General features: G+C 40.2%; 2 protein-coding genes across 3 annotated transcripts; one reads left to right on the top strand and one right to left on the bottom strand.

Annotated features, from left to right (window-relative positions):
* Positions 1-547: 547 nt before the first annotated feature.
* Positions 548-2,927, top strand: DNAJC21 (DnaJ heat shock protein family (Hsp40) member C21). 2 transcript variants are annotated; one of them, XM_050913382.1, is made up of 4 exons: positions 548-952; positions 1,030-1,220; positions 1,637-1,709; positions 2,422-2,927. In XM_050913382.1, the coding sequence occupies exons 1-4, from the start codon at positions 917-919 to the stop codon at positions 2,584-2,586; spliced, it is 465 nt and encodes a 154-aa protein (XP_050769339.1). In that variant the 5' UTR covers positions 548-916; the 3' UTR covers positions 2,587-2,927. The 2 variants fall into 2 exon arrangements, with proteins under 2 accessions (XP_050769339.1, XP_050769338.1); XM_050913381.1 differs by having other exon boundaries at positions 550-952; positions 1,634-1,709.
* Positions 2,928-4,423: 1,496 nt separating this feature from the next.
* Positions 4,424-19,410, bottom strand: AGXT2 (alanine--glyoxylate aminotransferase 2). The gene is made up of 14 exons (XM_050913380.1): positions 19,388-19,410; positions 17,810-17,895; positions 17,203-17,387; positions 16,768-16,891; positions 15,543-15,637; positions 14,321-14,414; positions 13,141-13,234; positions 12,005-12,105; positions 10,802-10,894; positions 9,851-9,983; positions 9,105-9,193; positions 6,907-7,056; positions 6,448-6,546; positions 4,424-4,928 (listed from the first exon to the last, which is right to left on the bottom strand). The coding sequence occupies exons 2-14, from the start codon at positions 17,843-17,845 to the stop codon at positions 4,818-4,820; spliced, it is 1,404 nt and encodes a 467-aa protein (XP_050769337.1). The 5' UTR covers positions 17,846-17,895; positions 19,388-19,410; the 3' UTR covers positions 4,424-4,817.
* Positions 19,411-20,157: the final 747 nt, after the last annotated feature.

The raw sequence follows: 20,157 nt of genomic DNA, 5'->3' as shown, positions 1-20,157 counted from the left end.
GGAATGCAAGGATTGATCAGAAAGACCAGCAGTGGCCTTGGTGCATTAGCAGCTCAATTCTTTGGTGGTCGTTTTCTGCTTTGGTTGCTAGAGTGGGTATAACTCTTGCCTCCTCAGTTGGAAATCAGAAGGTCTCGTTCTCACTGTATAGGTTGCATATAGGCACTGTGTCTCTCTTCCATCGTTTTGGTCATGAGGTCTTCTGCAGCCCAGACAGTAGGTGCCACTCCTGCATAGCATGAGCTGGAATCTTGTGCAGAGACATTCTTCTGAGAACATAACCTCCATCCTCTGCCAAGCTTTACGGAGTGCAGGGAATCGCTACGGTTTTTGTTTTCTTTTCCTGAAGGTAGATTCACCAAGTTTTTTCAGGTAGCCAAGACTCTGCAAAAGATACTAGAGGTGACAGAGTTGCATTAGCATAGTGTTAGGTCAAATTTGTTATCCTGCTTTTAGGAGCCGAGCTGTTTTGCTTCAGACATGCTCAGGGGTTGATTTTTTGCCAAACTGCATGTGTTGAGTCTCTTCTCTCTTCTGATATGTGGAAAAGGCTGCCAGTGTTTCTGATGTTAGGGAGGGAAAACACAGTGTGTCTATCTAGCTTCAGTCAGCTCAGTTATTTTGGCTTAAGTGCCCTAATGCAGGTGTCTGGCACAGAAAACTATAGTCTAAATAATTAACATTTTGCAAAGTTATAAGCAAAGCCACTATCTTATAATGTGAAATGGTAGCCAGAACAGCATGAGCCCGGTGTATAATTAAAAGCTACCTTCATTCTCCTCTTCTGTAGTTTTAGAGGCTGTTTTATTGGTGTTTCTTCCCTTCATCACAGGTGGCCTCATCTTTCAAAACAGGAGAACTAAGGTTTTACCTGTTACAATCTCACTGAGAACAAACAGTAAAATTAAGAGGGTCCATGGCTTTCTGTTCTCCCCACCCACCCATGTTTGAGGTAAATGAGTATAATACTATAAACATAATCACCAATGAACTTAAAGTAGTTAACTTGCATTTCTTCTGTTCGGGCAGACTTACGAGGACTCTTTTGATAAAAGCACTGATGAAGAAACAGTTGAACAAAAGGAGGTGCCAGGCGTGGACAAGGACAGTGGCTCAGCAGAGGAGCTGGTAAATGATGGCCAAAGGTGTGCTGTGTCAGAGGATGCAAGCACTACAGAAGATGTCAGCCAAGTGAATGAAGCAAAAAGTGAAGCGAAAAGGTGCGCTGACTTGCAATATTGCAGTCGCTGTCTCATTCTGCGTCACATTTGATACTGTCAAACAAGTCTAGATTTACTCACCAATGTGAACTGGGGGCTACTCCACGAAGTCAGAGTTGAGTAAATATGATACTAAACAAGGGGTGTTAGGATCTACTTTGGAAATGGTGTTTGACTGCAGATCCCTGCCACATCACTTACCAGTAGCCGATTCATCATCTAGCTGAATCTTGAGATCAACAACTGATCATGTAAATTAAATTGCTTTATTTTTTTGTTGGAAGCACTTGCATTGTGTTGTGTGAAGGAAGAACAGGGGAAAGCAGCGGAGACATTGATGATCGAAAACCGTCAGAAGCTCTTAAATGTTGACTGTTCCTGTGCACTGATCTTGGTTTCTCTTTGTCTATCAGCAGTACTAAGCCTAAAGGGAAAAAAGCCAAGGATGCAAAAAAGTCTGCTAAGGCATCTTCAGAGCACCCAGCAATGGTATGTCAAAATACTTACGCTATTTAAAAGCTGGTGGTCATATTACTACAAACAAAGCTGGTTGGTTGCTTGATCACCTTCAGTCCACAAATTCTGTTTCAGTTTTTTGCTTATTTTTTTAATAATACAGGTATTTCTATCCCTGTGATTTTATTAGAAGCTAGGACACTGGAACATAAGCTCTTGTTCTTGCAGAGAAGAGCAGGACTAAATTTCGGTTCTAAGAGAGTTGCTGAAGCTTTGTATCCAAGGCAGTTCAAACCAAATAAATTAACTGAAGACAGAGCTGTTGGCATCAGGCAGGTGACAGGCAGTATACCATTTGCATCTTTCCCAATACTGACACTTCCCAGAAAAAGCAAAATCTTGTAATAACTACAGCTAAGACGTATTGAATTCACTAAATCTCAGAGCCCAACGTATTGCGTGTATAGTCAGGTGAGATCAAAAGTATGCTTTATCTTGAATTAGATTTGCAAGGCTTCTTTTCTTGTTCTTGGCTCTACTTAGTACTCTTTGAAATTTCGAGAAGTTATATGTGTGGGTTTTTTATATATATATATAAAAAATTGTTAATCAGTAATGGAATATCTGCGATAGATAATGAAATGTGAATAAGCTGTTTCTAAGAGAAACTGCATACAACAAATTGGTATATTACATTTATTACTCCTAACGAATGTGAAGCATTTTGTTTTTTTCCTCATTGTAGAACGAAGTTCCCATCCACTGTGTAACCTGCAACTGTGCATTTCCATCCCGAAATAAACTGTTTGAACACCTAAAAGCCACAGGACATGCAAAAGCAACACAAGCACCAGCTGTAAATGGAGCTGTAAACACCAGAAACAAAAAAGAGAAACGTAAAAACAGATAGAACTTTGTTACAGTGACACTCTTCAGAAGCGTACATGAAAACTCTGCCAAAACTGAAAGGTGCACATTGCCTGTGTTTGGAGTTAAACAGAGAAGGCAAGTCCTAATTTTGGAAAAAAAGGAAGATGCAACAGAAGTAGTACTATCTTGTGAAGGAACCTGTGCTTTCTTTTGGTTTTATCAGCCTTTCTTTAATGACTGGATTTGACCTACCATCTCAGCAGCTTCCACATTGGGGGTGAGGAAATAGTAATTCAAAGCTACTCACCTTGCATTCCTGTAGAAACTTGCACGGATAAAGTACCCACACAGAAGAAGTAATAAATTATTTTAACACTTGTGTTGCTGCTTTTCTTTTGAGAGGGCTTAGCTCAGGGTGAGTGTAGCCAGTAGAAGGGCCTGTGCTTCTTTGATCATCTATCGGAGATGAAGCCTCACCAAGACATGGAAAAAACCAGGCTTTTCTTCTGCCATCCCCAGGGACCCTTTCACATTACTTAATTACATTAAAGAGCAGACAGAAGGGAAAGAGTAAGATGACAAAGCTGGTTAATTGGTTTTGACAATTCCTGTTGGTTTTGTACATCTGCGTGCATGCCAGGTGTTGGAAAAGAAAGTCTAGTGGAAGAGCCTTGCTGGAGTAAGTGAAGGGAGAAATAAGTAAGTGACATGAATAAATTAATTTGTTCTGATTTCTAATGAAAAACAACATGCTAATTGATATTGTACCTCTGTTTAAATGGATAATCTACCTGATCTTGAGTAGCACTTAAAAAAAGAAGGTGGGATAACACCTGATTTTGGAGTGGAAGTGGATTTTACACAGGAATTGTCAATGCAGTTGGAGAAGGCAGTGCTGAGCAAGGGCTGTAGTATGTTGTTTAGGAAACGCCTTGAGTGCAGTTTTCCAGAAGCACTGACCTTGCATTAAGTAAGTTCCTCCTAAGTTTCAGCTCATCACACAAAATGGCAGAATACTCTCCTTCCCCCAGAAGTTGACATGGTACCTTTATTGGGTCAAGGAATTATTCAAATGTTAAATGTACAGTTCTTGCTGACTGCCCACACCACCATTTTTTTTGTTGGAAACTGAAGGAAGTAATGAACTAAAACATTAAAAAAGTGATTATGTAAGAAAGAAACATAGCATCTTACTTTACCAGCCAGAGTTTGCGCCTTTGCTAAATGACTAATGGGTGTGCTGTGCAATCCCAAAAGCAGCAGGAGGAAAAGAAAAGTGTATTTTGGAGAGGATGATGACGGGATTAGAGCCCCATGATAAAAATAATTACTGTAATTAGAAACTTTTCAACTTTGTGCAAACTTTTTTTTCATGCTCTAATTACAGTGTATCCTTGTAGCAAGGGTAAACAGTTTTAACTCTCTTTGAAACCTCCAGGTATGTTCTGCTCAGGGTGGTTCTCAGCCAGAGACTGACCATGCTTATGTAAGTGAAATCTCACAGACTGAACCCTCCAGTATTACTTTTTCATTTAAATTTTTTACTTATTTAAATAAAACAAAAAACTTTATCATTTGTGTGTTTTACAAATGCTTGTACATATTGGGAATAAATGGCAAGGTTTTGGTAGCCGGGGTGGGGGCAGCAGCAGTGACCACTGTGGAAGGCAGTTGGGCACTACCCTGCACTGGTCTCAGCCAGCTCTGCAACACCATACACCAACACTCAGCCATTTGGCTGTGGTGTGTGTTTGCTTCTGTGAAAACGTATTTAAGAACTGGCAGTAAATGCCGTGGTACAAAGGAGCACGGCCAGGGCAGCAGGAGGCACGCCACCGCAGCGCTGGTACCACCCCCAAGGGGACTATGGATGCTACAAAGTCCAAACAGTGTACTTGCCCAAAATAACTTTATTTTCCTATCACTCTTTCCAAAAATTACCCATTTTTGATATGACTTTCATAGATGAAAGATGAATATATGTCTGCTTCTTCGTCTGATACCCAGTTGTTAATCCAATCAGGGCTTTTTACGCTAATGCTAGAATAGGTGTCCAGCTAATACACACCACCACTGTAGAACTGAACTGTATGTTTACAAAACAGATTAGAGCATATTCTTTATTAAACACTGGATCTGTCAGACTGCTCCTATGATACTGAACAAGTATTTCATCTTCAGACTATCATTTTCTTATCCAGTGTAGATCAGTGCTGAGTCTGGGTGGCAAGTATCATGGGTTCTGTGTGCGTCTCATGTAAGGAAACAAGTCTATTTTGCAGCTGCTCTTTCCATGTGTCTCTGTAAAGCAGTATGAAATACTTCCACAGCAAAGTCGACATCCTTTTTAGTAATGCACATAGGAGGTTTAATTCTAAATGTCTGAGGGGAAAAAAAAAAAAAAAAATTCCTTAAAATTGTATGGAAAGAATAGAGTTTCTAGCAGCCCATCTAGGTCAGCACTCACCTTCTGCCCCGAAAAATCTATCCAGAAGTATGAAAAATAATATTATGGGAGAACAGCAGAGCAGGGACTGATGCTTCTGGTAACTGCACTCTGAAGTGGGGCAATTTTGGACTTGACTGCATCCAACTCCCCACGCCACTCTTGTGACAAAGCAACTGCCTCCAAAAGAGACCTGACTAGAGTAGGTCATGTTTGCAGCTCTGTTATTCCAGACAGAGCTAGTATAAGAACTTAGATAGGTTTGTACTAAGAAAGAACAGAGACATAGGTGTATTTTCCTTTCTGGCAGCTTTGCCACAGGGCAAAGTAGTATCTATTGAGAGTGGCAGCCTCTTGCATTGTGTCAGCTGATTTGCTGTTACATTATAGGCTTTTTTTAATGCTTCTAGGAGAATGTATTATGAAAGAATCACTAAATACTAACTTTCAGTTAGGGTACTATAGCTTGAATGCATGTTGATCAGGAAGGGATATATGCACAGTTTAACTTGTTAAGAACATAGGTTCTTAAATCCAAATGTTTGATCTATATCAGAATGGTTCCAAGAGTATTTAACTTCCGTACAAATCTTAAACTTTGTTTAAATTTTTCTGTCATCGTATCACAGGACTTTATGCACCAAGAGTGGAATAATGGTCTTTCCCATCCACAGCCCCAACTGAAGCTAACGCTCACAGATAAACAGTACTCTCGTGAGCTGCAGCCTGTTACCCATGTTCTGGTCGGTGACTTGTGGAAGAACCGATGAGGTAACAGATGCAGCGTCCTATTTATTTTAGCCATCCTGCATCTACCTCATCTCATACAGAAGCTGCTTCTGCTATGTCAGAGGGCTTCACTGACCTGACCAGCCCTGAGGCAATTCTCTGCTATTAACTTGCGTGCTGTTAAGAAGCTGGTGACACAGTGCCCTGGGTACAGCATGGTGCATCTTCAATTGGTGTGGGCTGATGCCCATTCACATGCAATTCTCACTTTTGTGCTGCGTTGCTGAACTTGCTATTAACAACTCTTTACTTTTTTTTATTACCATACAGGTAGAACGTTACCACCTCTCCAGACTGAAAGAACTAGCAAAACCAAACTTGTTCTGTACCGACAGGTCAGGTGATAACCTGAACAGTAGCAAAGACTTAGCAAGCCTGAATATTGCTGATTTCTTCTAATTTACATAGACTATAGTACGTTGCTTTTCTAGGGGAAGTTGTCCCACCAAAGGAAAATTCCAAGCTTAGAGCTAGTTCAGCACACTCAAAAAGAATCAAATAGCTCCTGCCCGATTTATAAAATATGCAAAATTAAACAGAGATAATTCATAAGAGTATATGTTTTCTAGTTTATTTACTAAACTGAAGTTAGTTTAGCTTGAGGGAAAAGGGATGTAGTTCACAATGACAGAAAATAAGCTTTATGTATAACCAGAGGTTCAGTACCTGACTGTAGAGTCCTCCTCTGCCGATCAGAACCCCCATGTCTTTACAGTCCTCCCAGATCTGATCGATTTCTTCAGCTGGAAGAGGGTGGCGACTGTCCTAAGGAAAGTGAACATTAAAATTCACTTAGATATACTAAATTAGTTCTACGAAAAAGATGTATATTCCAGTCTCTCCAATAAATCCCACCCCCATCTCTGGCTGAACACATTAGCTGCATAATTTATCTGCTTTCTAAGATGAGTTTATGCAATTAAGGTACACAAGTCAGTGTTTACTCAAAGCTTGTGAAATATTTGAAATGCTGGAATGTTCCGGCTCATTTTTAGCCAGAACAACGTTTTCTCACTTCACTAGCTGTTTTTTAATAGAAAATCTTCCTACTATTTCAAATGAAATAAAATGTGATACAGCTTTCAATGGCACTGTAAATTGAAAGGAATAAAGTAAATCACTAACCTTATCTGTCACCATTTCTACTCCAATCATAAGTCCCTTGCCACGGACATCTCCAACAATCTCGAATTTATCCCGTAGTTTAGCCAACTCCAGTAGCATATATGTTCCCACATCCTCACTGTTTTTTTGTAGACCATCTTCTTCAATAGCCTGGTTAAAATGATGTACTATGACAGTGTTGCAGGAAAAGCTTCCAATACAGTCAGTTAATCCTCATTTAGCTTGATGACGTTATGTATATCTCACTTCCTTGCAGACTACATTTCTTCACTACTATGGTCCTTACATTTTTTTTCTCTTACAATCCTCTAATAGCATCAGAGTACAATTGAACATAATATTTTGATGTTGCTGTGGCGTTTTTGACATTTTACTTATTATTCCATAAACATAATCCAGTAATTCATGCTCACATGTAGTCATAACTGAAAAATACCTGACCAGCAGGATTATTTTCAAAATCTTACCAGAAATATTTTAATTCTTTCTCAGTATCATAAGAATAATATGATTTGACAAGGCATACCTATGTGTACTAGGCAGCCTTTTAGGGAACAACTTGAGTGTTTTAATTAGATTCATCAACACCATGCTTTTTAATCACAATCTTTTTTTTGTTCCTTACTCTGCTCTCCTTAATCAAAGTTCTGACATGCAGCCAGCTATCAGCACTGACACGCACAAATAATTTTATGAACTTAATACCTGCATTAAGAAAATACACATGAAAAAACAAAAAATACAATTACAGAAGTTAAAAGTGGGTGTTTCTCCTTTTTATTTTTTTTTCTTTCAATTCCATTTTATTCTTCCTGACTCTGACAACCACCTTGGACTTATTTCAGATCCAGGCTCCAAGTTACTTCAGAGCCAAAAAAACCCAAAACATGGGTTCAGACTTTCTTATTTGTAAACTGTTTTTTCAAAATCTTCTTATTTATATGATCAACCATCTTATAAAATAGCTTAAAAAAACCCCAAAACACTCAGGAAAGTAACACGAATAGAAACAGTGTCTGCTGTAATGAAGTGAGATTCAAGGACACATGGTCTGTACATGATCAAGACAAATTAAATAGCGACCTACTGCGCACTGACTGATTTTCTGCTGGATAATAAGTGAAATATGTTGCAAATTTTTCTATTGTTTTTTTCACGAGGGATTTTTTTTTTCAAAAGGAATTCTGACCTTAAATATTTTTAACTATCTGGTCATTAAGGCTTTTTAGGCATAAGGTAAAAGCTGTGGAGATAAAAGAATTTTGTAAGCATGTGTGCCAGAGAATAAATTTGGTTTAGCTGAGGATTTGCATAGTCCTATGAAAGACTTCGCTAAGGCTTTTGAGAAAGTGCTTTCCTACGTTTTTATTAACAAAGTAAAGAACGTAAGTGTCTTGCTTTTGGCTAGGATAGAGTTAACTCTCTTGTTAGTAGCTGGTACAGTGCTGTGTTTTGGATTTAGTGTGAGAATAATGTTGATAACACGCTGATGTTCTAGTTGTTGCTAAGTAGCGCTTATCCTAAGTCAAGGATTTTTCAGTTTCCCAAGCTCTGCCAGCAAGCAGGTGTGCAAGAAGCTGGGAGGGAGCATGGCCAGGACAGCTGACCCGAACTAGCCAAAGGGGTATTCCATACCACAGAACATCATGCCCAGTATATATACTGGGGGGAGTTGGTCAGGAGGGGTGGATCGCTGCTGGGGCATCGGTCAGCGGGTGGTGACCAATTGCATTGTAATGAAAAGGAATATAACAAGAAAAAAAAAAAAAAACCAAAAAACCAAGAAAAGACAAGTGATGCACAATCAGCATGTTATCAACATTATTGTCACACTAAATCCAAAACACAGCACTGTACCAGCTACTAAGAAGAAAATTAACTCTATCCCAGCCCAAAGCAAGACAGTAAGGGAGACAAAGATGATTCTGAAAACATAGAGGACTCCTATTCTTGCTATAGGGATGAAAATTTTGCAATGGAACTAATCAGGAAATTTTCCGACACATAGGGCACGTTGGCCATGTATGCACAATACATGCATGTTTATGCATTTTATACAGTTATTTAAAAAATTGCCCACATAACTTTATAGTAAAAATAAATGTAAACATTTTTCATCTTTGCTACAAATGTGGAATGTATAAATTTATATAACATGTATGTTATATATCACATATAACAATATATGTTTTCCCTACATCAAGAACTGCAGCTCCGACTACGCAGGCCAAAGGGCTTCCTCCAAATGTATTAAAGTGAAGGTTTTGAGCCAAGGAACTTGCAATCTCTAAAAGAAAATGAACAACATTGATTACTCTTACAGTTGGCTTATGTTTGGTAACAGTAACAGTATCTGCTTTAACTTAACTGTGAAGTTAAATTTGCTGTGCTTCAACCCTGATTCTACTGGAGACAACACAATAGGAAGATTTTTTTTCCTGCAAGTAGTCTGTGCAAAATATGACTATTTCCAAAAACTGTAGAGTCTAGCAGATGCTAAAACAGACTTTTTAAAAAAGTCACACTTGTAACATATGCTGTCAGTTGTCCCCTTAAACTGACATCTACAAATTTTCTTCACTAGATTCAGCTAGTCATTTGTATGAATCAAGTGCTGCCTTATATACTTGCAATACATTGATTAGTAAAACGGTGAATTCAGTGAGGATTTCCAGGATCTATTACCAGCTCTACCAATGACTCACAAGGTCACTCCCTGCTTCAGTTATACAACTAACTCCATTTAAATTGCACCGGTATAGCACAGCACTTGGTAAAACAAGTGAGTAATGAGAATCCAATTCATTTGTCAAAAGATAGACTGAGACAAAGATTATTAATAAAGCTCAGCTGTTTGAACACACATCTCTCCAGTGAGTAATTATTGTATAGTATATTTTGTAATTGCTCTATTCTAAATCTTAGCAGAACAGAACACTTATACCTTTTGTTGTAACAACAGCTGCCATTGGAAAGCCATTACCAATTCCTTTTGCCAAAGTAACAATGTCAGGGATGACATCATGTGTTTGAAATCCCCAGAAATGGCTGCCTGTCCGTCCAAATCCTGTCTGTACCTTTCAAAAGAAAAATCCAGAGAAATCCCCATCACTTTCTCACATTTCACAATATGGTTTCTTTTTCTTGTCTTTCTGTTGTTACTGATTTGCATTGAACTGCAACTACATCTAGAGTCAACTTGTATTAGGATCCTTATTCAGATGGCTTTGCACAAAATACTATTTATTGTAATTGGGTTTTTCTTTCACATATGGAAGATAACATGTCACCACGTTTTAGGCACAGTGAGACGCACAAGTAAGTTGCAGCTTCCATTTCAAAATGGAGAGGAAATGCAGTTGCTGATCACATTTCAAAAGCAATCCCATGATTGCTGATTTCTACTACTGCAATGCTTCAGGTACGTATCACCGTCACTTTGAAACGTTTGCTACTATTTCAACATAGCTTTAGCTAAGCAAATTCTATTTATAAAATGTATTTGCAAAGGCACAGCAATGAACTCCCTTCTAGAGTTTATGTATGCCAAAAACACTCATAAGAGGAAGCGTTATTGTGACAAACCTCACATCACAGCTGGCATTTATTAGCTGCATAATTGTGTAAATTTACTGTTCCCAAAAGGTAAGGACTGAAGCCTGCTACTAACATGACCTGTGTCTAAAATCAGAATACCACATAGCAGAACAAAGGCAGTAAAAACTGGGAGGCTCCTATGCTTGGAAAGATGCATTGTGTTAAACTTAAGCTATGAAGTGTATAGCATTTCATTTAGATTATTTCAAAGCTTCCAGTTTGCCTTCACTTGGATTCTTTTAAAATAACTTTCAGAGGTACTCCAAACTGTAGAGCTCTTACGTCAAAAAAAACTCACTTCATCTGAAATACAAACGCCCCCTCTTTCCCGTACTAGCTGATAAGCTTCCTTTAAGAAACTTCTTGGGTACTGAACAGCTCCATTAACACCCTGCCAAGACAAAAAAGACAATGTCTTCAGGAACAGACAAGGAAACAGGAGTTCCACTGTGTGACTATCCTACAATAAGAAAAAATACCAGCAGCCCTCAGGTAATAGCAAGACTGTTGTCTCATGTTTCTGGCTTCAGCAGTGAAACTGCTTCAAAAAGTTCCTGCTCAGGTCACTCATTCCCATTCCACAGGGCAGTCTGCTGTTCTGTTAGTTGTGCTGGTATAAATGTTTGTGAGGCGATATTGTAAACTGGATCACTGTAAGACAGAGTTGATTAAAGATAAACTGCCAAAACAAGTACCTTGAAAACCTACACACTGAGAAACCCAGAAACTGTGCTTGATGACAAAGTTAACCAGTAAATTCACATCCCTTCTTTGGTTAATTTGTTTAAAATATTGTTTCCTCAATTTCTGTTCACCTTGCCAGTTTTCATTTCGATCAGAAATTCCACTCTACACAGGACTGCAGCAGCTTCCTAGACTTAAGTATGTAAAGGCTTAGAAGACAGCAAAAACAGAGAACAGCTCCAATTTTCTCTGTGGTCACAATTCTCACATTTTTTTTTCCTTGCCTTTCCTGTTCCCGGGATATATTTTCCATTCTTCCTATTTAAGAACCACATATACAGCAGTTCTGAAACTAGGGTGAAGCACCAAGAGAATGAATCCTGTGGCCACCACTTGCTGGAAAGCTGCTAAAAATATAGTGGACAACATGGCTGGGAAGAGGTGGAAGGGGGATTGAGTTAAAGTTTACAGAAATAGTAAAGAGAAAAGCAGTATGACATTTGAAAGAAGGTATTAGAAATTAAACAATAGCACACATCATACTTGCTATTTAAATGCAGAAAAAATGTGTATGTTTAATCATGATTCTCTGTTTAATTTAACTTCATGAGCAAAATTCTAGCTCCATTGAAATCAGTGACAAAAGCTGAAATTTTAAGACAGTGCATCCATTCTTTCAAATATTTAAGGTGTTCAAGGCATTAAAAAATAATAAAAATCAGCAGAAGTCTATGTTTAGGACGTAGCTAAAGAATATCAGATTTGAGTGCTTCACACTATTTGTGCTATCCCAACTGAGAAATGACAAACTACCTACTTGAATTGGTTCAGCGATAAATCCAGCTATAGTCTTTGGCACCGAGGTATTCAGAGTATCTTTGAACTGTTCAACGTACTGGTTGTTTGCATGACATACACCTGTTTACAGGGGAAATAGTTTAAAGGGATTTTACTTAAAATGACAGAAAACTACCTTCAAAACATGAAAATACACATCTAAGCAACAAGTATTATCTGACTGCATGGTAAATATCACCTCTCAAATACACAATAAAAAGCTAAACATTAAAGGAGAGAGTCCTTTATTTTCTCTTAAACCATTTATACTCTAAGGAACACCAGTTCCAAAACAGCAAGGCAAAGCTGCCAGATGATGTTACACATTATACAGGTCAGTAAGCCGTAGGTTAGAGAAAGTGTTTGTGTATCACCTACATCAGCAGAAGGAATAAGCAGACACTTTCTCAGGGATTAATAAACATCAGTGTAAGACATAAGTTAGTTCAGTGCAGGTATGAAGATTCTGGAGAATACAGCTGCGTATTTCAGTCTATACTGAAATAAATAACAGAGGAATTGGTATAGCTAATGCTCCCATTCACTACGGAGGGCAAAGCTAAAAAGAAAACTTTCTGGTATGTATGCATGTGAATTAAAATACTAAAGAGTGCCTGTTGAAACAATGGAAAACATTACTGTAATTGTTAACAGGACAGCAGTAGAGGAGCCTTCACGTTGTGCTGTGTATAGAATGTTTTTCCTCATGTAAGACCTTTTGCCTATCACTGGCTTCAGGCTGTCCTTACTATTCCTATTATTCCAAAACAAAAGCTGGAGAGCTGTCAAAACTTCAACAGCAGAAAACATCAATCAACATTTCTGTTCTTCCAGATGTGCTAAACTGAATTCCACAGCTTCCAAAGTTGATCATGACAAATGCTGGAAACAAAGGCTGGGATTTTAAGATGAAATCCGAGAATATGAGGTGTCACCTGCCCAAAATTTTTCTCAGTGGGAAGCAGGTACCTGAGGTTCTCTGCAATATTTTCTTTGGTTGCCTTTGCAAATCCTAACATGAAGTCTACCTTTCTTGAGGAGGTAAATACAACCTATTTCCACAGCCCCCTAGTATTGTCTAATCTAAAAGACAAATATTTTTTGTCATTGACCAACCTTCAGAACAGCTGCATTTTCGAACAGTTTGCACTGGAGAATCTCTACAGTGGCTGCCTCCCCATGGACCACGAAAAACATCTGGTAACATTGTCTGTCAAGCATAAGAGAAATAGATAGAGATTTGACCACACCTTTCTAAGAGATGTTTTGATCATACTTAGGGATGACTAATGAAAAAAACTAAAGTAAGTCTGTTAGAGTCAAAGGGCACACCCAGTTCAAGCAACTAGTCTGAAGAACACTTGTGGAATAACACCAAACTTCCCCCTCAAGAAATGGTAGAACACAGACAGTTTTGGAACCAACAAGTTTAGACTGCTCCAGCAATTGATGACTTCCTTTGTTTTGTTCTTTAAGTTAGTTACCAGTTTTGGTTATCTAAGATTAATAGCAACATTTTTAGAGTTGCTGGTAGTACTTCAATAATCCGAAGTATGACAAAAATCTGCAAAATACAGGGAGGCAGGTAGATCTACTAGAGTAATTACAGGCTGGAAATTGGGAACTCCAGCCTTCTAGTCCTGATTGCTGATGAAATACCACATGACTTCAGGCAACTCATTTACTGAGCCAGGATAGGAGACTGCTATAAAGGAGCCTTCCTATAGCCAGTGCTGTGGCTGAGCTATCACCAGTGCAGATCAGAGTAGCCAATGCCAGCTTCTAGTAGACAGAAAGTCATTCCCAACTGCTCAAGGGCAGGGAGATAATGTATTGCCATTTACCCCCAATGGATCTCTTTAACAGATACGTCTCCTGTCTTGCTGAAATGAGGGACATCATAGGGTTTTTTTTTTCACTGCAGGGGAGGATCTACTTCAGACCAGCTGAAAGCAGCTTTGCACAGATTTGCCAAAACAAACTTGAGAAAAGGGGTTCTGAACATTATTATTTAGCACCTTACATAGACTTCCATGCAAGCACCAAGCATGACTAAAGAACTGTAAATCATGGCCACTTGTCTTATGTTATCCCGACTCCAAATTAGCAGAAGCAACTATACGGAGAAGGAAAGGGGACTCTGGCTCTTGTTGGGCTTACACAGCAGGAACAGCTACGCTGCAGTTTAGTTGGTGACCATAAAGCACTTTTAAGATAGAAAACGTATTAATTATTGAAATATTCAAATAAACTGTTAGTTATCCAGATTATTAAAAAAAAAAAATAAAAATCTCACTGTTGAACAGCCAAAGCCATTGGCAACACCATGTTTATAAAGACCAATAGATGTCAATCCCAGCGTGTAAGGGCTGCCTCCATGGTATGCTCCTCTGTGCAAACAAACAAAGCACATGAACATCACTCATTTCCAAGAAGAGACTGTAGCAATATTACTTCTGAGAAGGCACACTTCTGAGCTACAAATTATTGGGGAAAACGTGCATTGTTACGCTCAAAACAAGAAGATTCCTACTGACATTTTCTGCTCTGGTTTTGGAAGATCCATGACTGCCCATCTGCATTGGTTTCCTGAAATTTCAAATGTTAAAATTGTGAGGTAATGTTTGCAAGGAGAAGAGAACAATGATTGGAACCAACAGCAATTCATACAGTGCCTCACGACGTTCTGCTGTAGCACCTGAGCCCTACAGAGCAAACATCTCTGTTCTTTGAATCTTGGGAACTACTGCTCTCTCCAACAGATGCTGCCAATCATTAAACTACACGGTGGTTTGCTGCCAATTTTATACACAAATCAAAAGTTCATTAATGAGAATATACAAGCAAGGTGGGTACCCAATGTTCTGCTGAACAGAATAACAGAAAAATACAGCTCTTCATAACAAGGCCTTTTATTCTAATATTTGAGGCCGCCCGGGATGCATAGTAAAGAGAACTGCTTACACTGGTGCTTACATAGCACTCACCCCTGCACCACCGCTGTCGTTAAGCCAGAAGAGCTGTTTGTGTACCTGTGCAGTGAACTATGCCTCAGGGATCTGGCAGAAAAATAAGGCAGCAAAACAAAGGAAAAAAATCCTTCTGCCAGGTTAGCTTTCAGCCGTAGCAGTTCCCTGTTGCAGTTCACTGCACCGCTATTCCAGAGGTACCTTTGTACCCCCACAAAGCGGGGCTCTGCAGGGGTGCAATGAAGGAAGAAAGTAGCAATTGCTGAAGCCTGCTCTGGCCCTGAATGGAGGTCCACCAAAGTACACCCTGAAGACAGAGACCAGACCCTTCTCTAAGTAAGAAAAGCAAAAATTGCAGGTTGTGTTTTGTATGCAAACTAGTCCTAATATACTGTATCAAATCTTCAACTCCTGTTTTACCCCTCTTTGTCAAATAAAATAATTGTATAGCTTTCTCCTCAGTAGATCCGGGGTTAAAGAGTTCTCTTATTATTTCTTGGTTTAGGCATATAGAGACAAATTAGTTTTGTAAAGGTCTATCACCATTACCTGAAAGCGATGATGTCGAAGTTACGAGTATATAGCCTTGCCATGAACATAGCCAAATCATTGGCTTCTGACCCGCTGTTGGTTAGATAAACCACCTACAAGAGAATGCTTAGGATCAGTATGGCACACAACCACCACCACCTTGTTCAGCATCAGACCACATCACTTAGTAACATCATGAGCTATAACCTATCACTACCACAAGGTCACTTCACTGCAACAAACTCAGTGTTGCCCATACTATAGATGAGAACTAAGATCAAGCTGATCTACTCAGGGAGAGTACAGAAAAATCTTTAAGAGTTGCGAGTCTTCAGGTTTTCCCAAGATGGAACAGTGGTCAAAGAAAAATTAAAGTGTCTGGGTCAAACTGAGCATGACTGACTGAATAGAAATAACCTTCACACAGGTAAAAAGGGCTGTACAGTGTCCCTGCATGTTAGTTACTAGGAGTGACGTACACAGACACAACCGTGGAACAGAAGAGGTAAGCAGAGTTTGCCTACTGGGAGCAAATGAGGATTAAGGGGATATCTGGAATACAAGTTCTGAGATATGAAAACAGCTCAAATTCTAGTGTCACTGCTTTTAACGTTAATTTTCAGAAGCCATCGAGACTCTCCACTGTTTAAACTAAGCAGATGCTTTACTTTTTTTTTTTTTTTTACTTTCCTTCCATTTTTAAGACTGCGATAGCTTCACACTCTTCTGCTGTGTGAAGAGTATGAAGCTATTGCTTCACTCTCATTTTACCTGAAAACAAAACCAATATTTTTCTTACTGTTTCTGGGCATAAGAAATGTGACATTTATGTGGTTTATTTATTTAAATGTCAGTAAAGCTCACTACACAAAGTACTGTCAAATACTTTTCACTGTGAATTTTCATGAGATCAAGCAAATTAAGGCTGGCTACATATAAGAATAGTTAACATCATCTTAGTTCCTTCAGTAATTTTTAAGCTGGCAACGCCCCTTCACAGTGACAAATGGAGGGAGAGAACAAACAGAACAGGAGCTTGGGATATTAAGCTTGTCTACACCTGGGTCTACAAAAAAGGCCTTGAGGGTCATCATGCTCTCTTTATCTTACTGTCTGTAGCCCCCATACAGGTTTTCTCTCCACAGATATCATGGCTCTCATTTATTTAATATTTGTATATTAAAAATTTCTCATAAACAGACACCCCCTTCACCAGCCCCTACTCCTGTCAGGAGCAAAGTACCTTAAGTGGATCTGGAAGAAGAGAAGTTAGCTTTTCAGCATACTCCTGGATTGATGGGTGCATGTAGATATTAGTGGTATGCCACAGGCGAGCAAGCTGTTTCTGGGTAGCCATAGTTACCTTCCTGCATGTAGCACAAGAACGGACAAAGGGATTCAATACTACACACGTGCACTCATACATACACACACTTACCCGTTACTAATTCTGAAAATGCAGACGCTGCACCATTTGCCAGATGGATGAACAAGCAGATAAAACTAATGAATTCTTCAAAATGTAGTGGAAATTGCCTTTAATATAAGCTATACATGACAATTCAGTGAATTATATTCTGGTTTTAGGCTCACAGTGCCACAGATTAATGAAGAACAAAACCAACATAGGTATCTCTTCACATATTTTATAGCATAAATCAAATAGTAATGTACTTACGGGTGACAGTGACCAACACTGACAGTGACAATTCCAGCAAAGAGATCAAGGTATCTTCGTCCTTCATAATCGAACAACCACTGCATATGTCCTTGATTCAGCAATAATGGCTTCTTGTAATACATTCGCAGTGAAGGAGAAATATTTTGTTCACGAATCTTCTGCATACGTTCATACGGATAGGACTGAGTGGAATAAAAACGTTACTATCCGTTTATGCTTTCTAAAGATCAAGACTAATGGAGCTGTAGTGGATCACATAGATTACACAGTTGTCTACAGCGGTTGTTCACAGAACTAAGATTTTAACAAATTCTGGTACATAGAGGGTTCTACAAACCTCTGAAACTCAGCTTTTGAAATAAGACTGCTGTTCTGCACTTATCTCTTCCTTAAAGTTTTTCAAATCAACAATTTAGCCATGTTATAGAATTGTCACACAAGTACATCTGTAGGTTCTATCCTGGTTGTAACAGAATTGTTTTTTGCCCAAACAAGCAAATTTTATAATCATATTTAATGCACTGACTATTTATAGCAGATGAGCCTATCACTCAAATCTAGTAATGTAGTCTTACTTAAATTCAGTGTCGTATGTATGACTTACTTTATATTTTTCAGGTACAAAATCGCAAGGAGGCATTTTTGCTTGTGTGGAGACAGAGCTTTTCCATTTCTGCTGCCTAAAGGCAACTACAAAATAGTAAGAGAATTATCCAACACTTATCAAAGTGCACATCTGAAAGAGTTTCTGAATAAGCTTGTTCAGAGAACACACAAGCTACGGTCAAAGAAAATTTTGAGGGTTTTTTTGTCAGAGAGATTTTCTTGGGGGGAAAAATAATTAACACCTTTGTAAAGGCAAAATATATGTAGATTTTAAAAAAAGAGCGCTTCTCTTATTTGCTAAAACTCAGTTTTCAGTTTCACATGGACTTCTATTTTGACAGAAAAAGATTTAAAAAAAAAAAAAATCAGTTTCTAACACAAATTCTTATCCGGGAGCAGCAAGAGCAGGAATCCTCTACCAGGGTGTGAGCCAGGAGCCCAGGGTGACTGCAGCACAGGCAGTGCTCTCAAGGACCAGGGTACAGTTCCAACAGATCTAAACAAGGTGGGCAAAGCAGGGCCAACTGAGAGTGCCCCACATCAGTGCAGGAGATGCATCAGGTCCAGGGTCCACTCAGGGAGTCCAGTCAGGAGTAGCAGCAGATGGGGCCAGAGATAGGGCTGGAGACAAGGCTACAACATAGGTCCAAGGTCCATCCAGGACACAGGGCCAGAGGCTGACTGGTGGCAAGGCTATATTAATGGCACAGCTGAGGCAGGGACTGAAGGCTCAGGGCTGAGCTGAAACAGGGGTCCTGGGCAGTGGGCATAGGCAGAGGCCCTGGGTGAGGCGGCTCAGGGTAGACAAGGTGTCCTCAGGGCCCTGACAACTCTCACTGCCATCTTCCATCCTCTTTCCAAAATCCTAAAAATATCACACTGTTCTACCTTTCATTTAACTGAAGTGTAATTAAGCAGGTATCAGAAAAAGTTATCATTTAAATACATTCTCCTTCTGCATCCCTAACGTTATCTGCTGAGAACTACACATTTATTTTTAAATGTCTAAGGTTTTAAACAATTTCTAAAACACAATAAAATGTAAATGAATGAAGAATAAAGTTTCACAAAATAACATACACTGTCACTTCCCTTACAACCACTTACAGCGCTAATGAATTAATCATCTACAAGAGTTCAGTCTCAAAAACATTAATTAAAACCCCCAAGTTAGAGAAGTTCTGCCTTTGGACCTCTTTCAAAGGAATCTACAGCTACACCAAAAAGTGCTTCTTTCCCCCTCATGTACAAACATGGTGCTGCAACCAAAAATCCCCACAAGAGCTGGCTTTCAGGGAGACACACTGACCCCTCGCCAGGCCTCCTCCGTCCCCGTCCAACGCGACCAGCCCAGGCCTTCGGGGGCTTTGGGCTCCGCGCATAGCAGCTGCTCCAGCAGACCCCGGCGGAGCGAGCCCCCCCACCGCGGGAAGAGCCACTTGAGCCCCTCACGGCCCCGCGGACGGACCGCCCGCCCGGGCAACCGCCGCTGCCCCGTCCCGCCGGGACTCGGACGGCCGCTCCGCCCGGCTCCGGCACAGCCGAGCCGCCTCCCTTCACCGCGCCGGTCCCTTACCGCTGCCCAGCCCGCGGCTGCGCCCCCACAGCAGCGGCCCGAGCCCCCTCGCCATGTCGGCCGGTACCAGGGCAGCGTCGGGCGGAGGACGCGCGGCCCCGCCCCTCGCCCGCCCCCCCGGGGCCCGCCCGCACGTGCCGGCGGGAGCGGCCGTTACTGCGGCTTCGCGGGTAGCGGCCGTTGGCTGCAACGGCGCCGAGTCCCAGTTGCCGTTGTCCTAGGCCTGGCAGCTTAATTTTGATGTAATCCAATTCTGTCGCATCTTGAGTCGTTTTCTGGCGAAATTTGAATGTGCGTTAATGAAGAAAGTGGTTGTGAGGGAGTGTGCTTTATCCTTACAGAGGAGCGATAACTTGTGTCAGCACTGGCTGCCCTCACGCAGCGGTGCTTGGGAGCACTCCCAAGATTGAGCACGGCAGACTGTGCTTGGCCTAGGCAACAAGAAGTGTGAGGCAGACCGGCAATACAGTTTCATCAGGGGAAAAACCAGAAGGTGGTGTTATCTTCACATACAGCCGGGTGGATAAGGAGAAACTGAAAGATGTTGTGAGAGGGATGATAATTGACGACCCATTTCTTCCTTTTTTTTTTTTTTGCTTCCTCAGCAAAGAGTACTACCACAACCTCCTACAAGGATGGGAAAAGCGGGAAGCTCTCTGTTGCCTTCCTCCATTGACTTGCAGTTCCTCGTAATACTAAGATTTGTGATGGTGTTCCCTAGAATGGTAACTGGCATACACTTGTAACTGGACACAATTGCTAGTGAAAGA

This window comes from Gymnogyps californianus, chromosome Z, assembly GCF_018139145.2.
Source record: "Gymnogyps californianus isolate 813 chromosome Z, ASM1813914v2, whole genome shotgun sequence".
Classification (NCBI taxonomy): domain Eukaryota; kingdom Metazoa; phylum Chordata; class Aves; order Accipitriformes; family Cathartidae; genus Gymnogyps; species Gymnogyps californianus.
This window is presented reverse-complemented; position numbering and strand designations above follow the sequence as displayed.

What these genes read in the sequence shown, in the direction of transcription:
- DNAJC21 (XM_050913381.1), top strand. Translation starts at nt 917, where the DNA reads ATGGCTTTCTGTTCTCCCCACCCACCCATGTTTGAG. An exon ending in CCCACCCACCCATGTTTGAG is followed by an intron (nt 953 to 1,029) that starts GTAAATGAGTAT and finishes CTGTTCGGGCAG; the next exon opens with ACTTACGAGGACTCTTTTGA. An exon ending in CTTCAGAGCACCCAGCAATG is followed by an intron (nt 1,710 to 2,421) that starts GTATGTCAAAAT and finishes TCCTCATTGTAG; the next exon opens with AACGAAGTTCCCATCCACTG.
- AGXT2 (XM_050913380.1), bottom strand. Translation starts at nt 17,845, where the DNA reads ATGCCTCCTTGCGATTTTGTACCTGAAAAATATAAA. An exon ending in TTCGACATCATCGCTTTCAG is followed by an intron (nt 14,415 to 15,542) that starts GTAATGGTGATA and finishes TTGTTTGCACAG; the next exon opens with AGGAGCATACCATGGAGGCA. An exon ending in AGCTGTTGTTACAACAAAAG is followed by an intron (nt 9,194 to 9,850) that starts GTATAAGTGTTC and finishes ATTTTCTTTTAG; the next exon opens with AGATTGCAAGTTCCTTGGCT.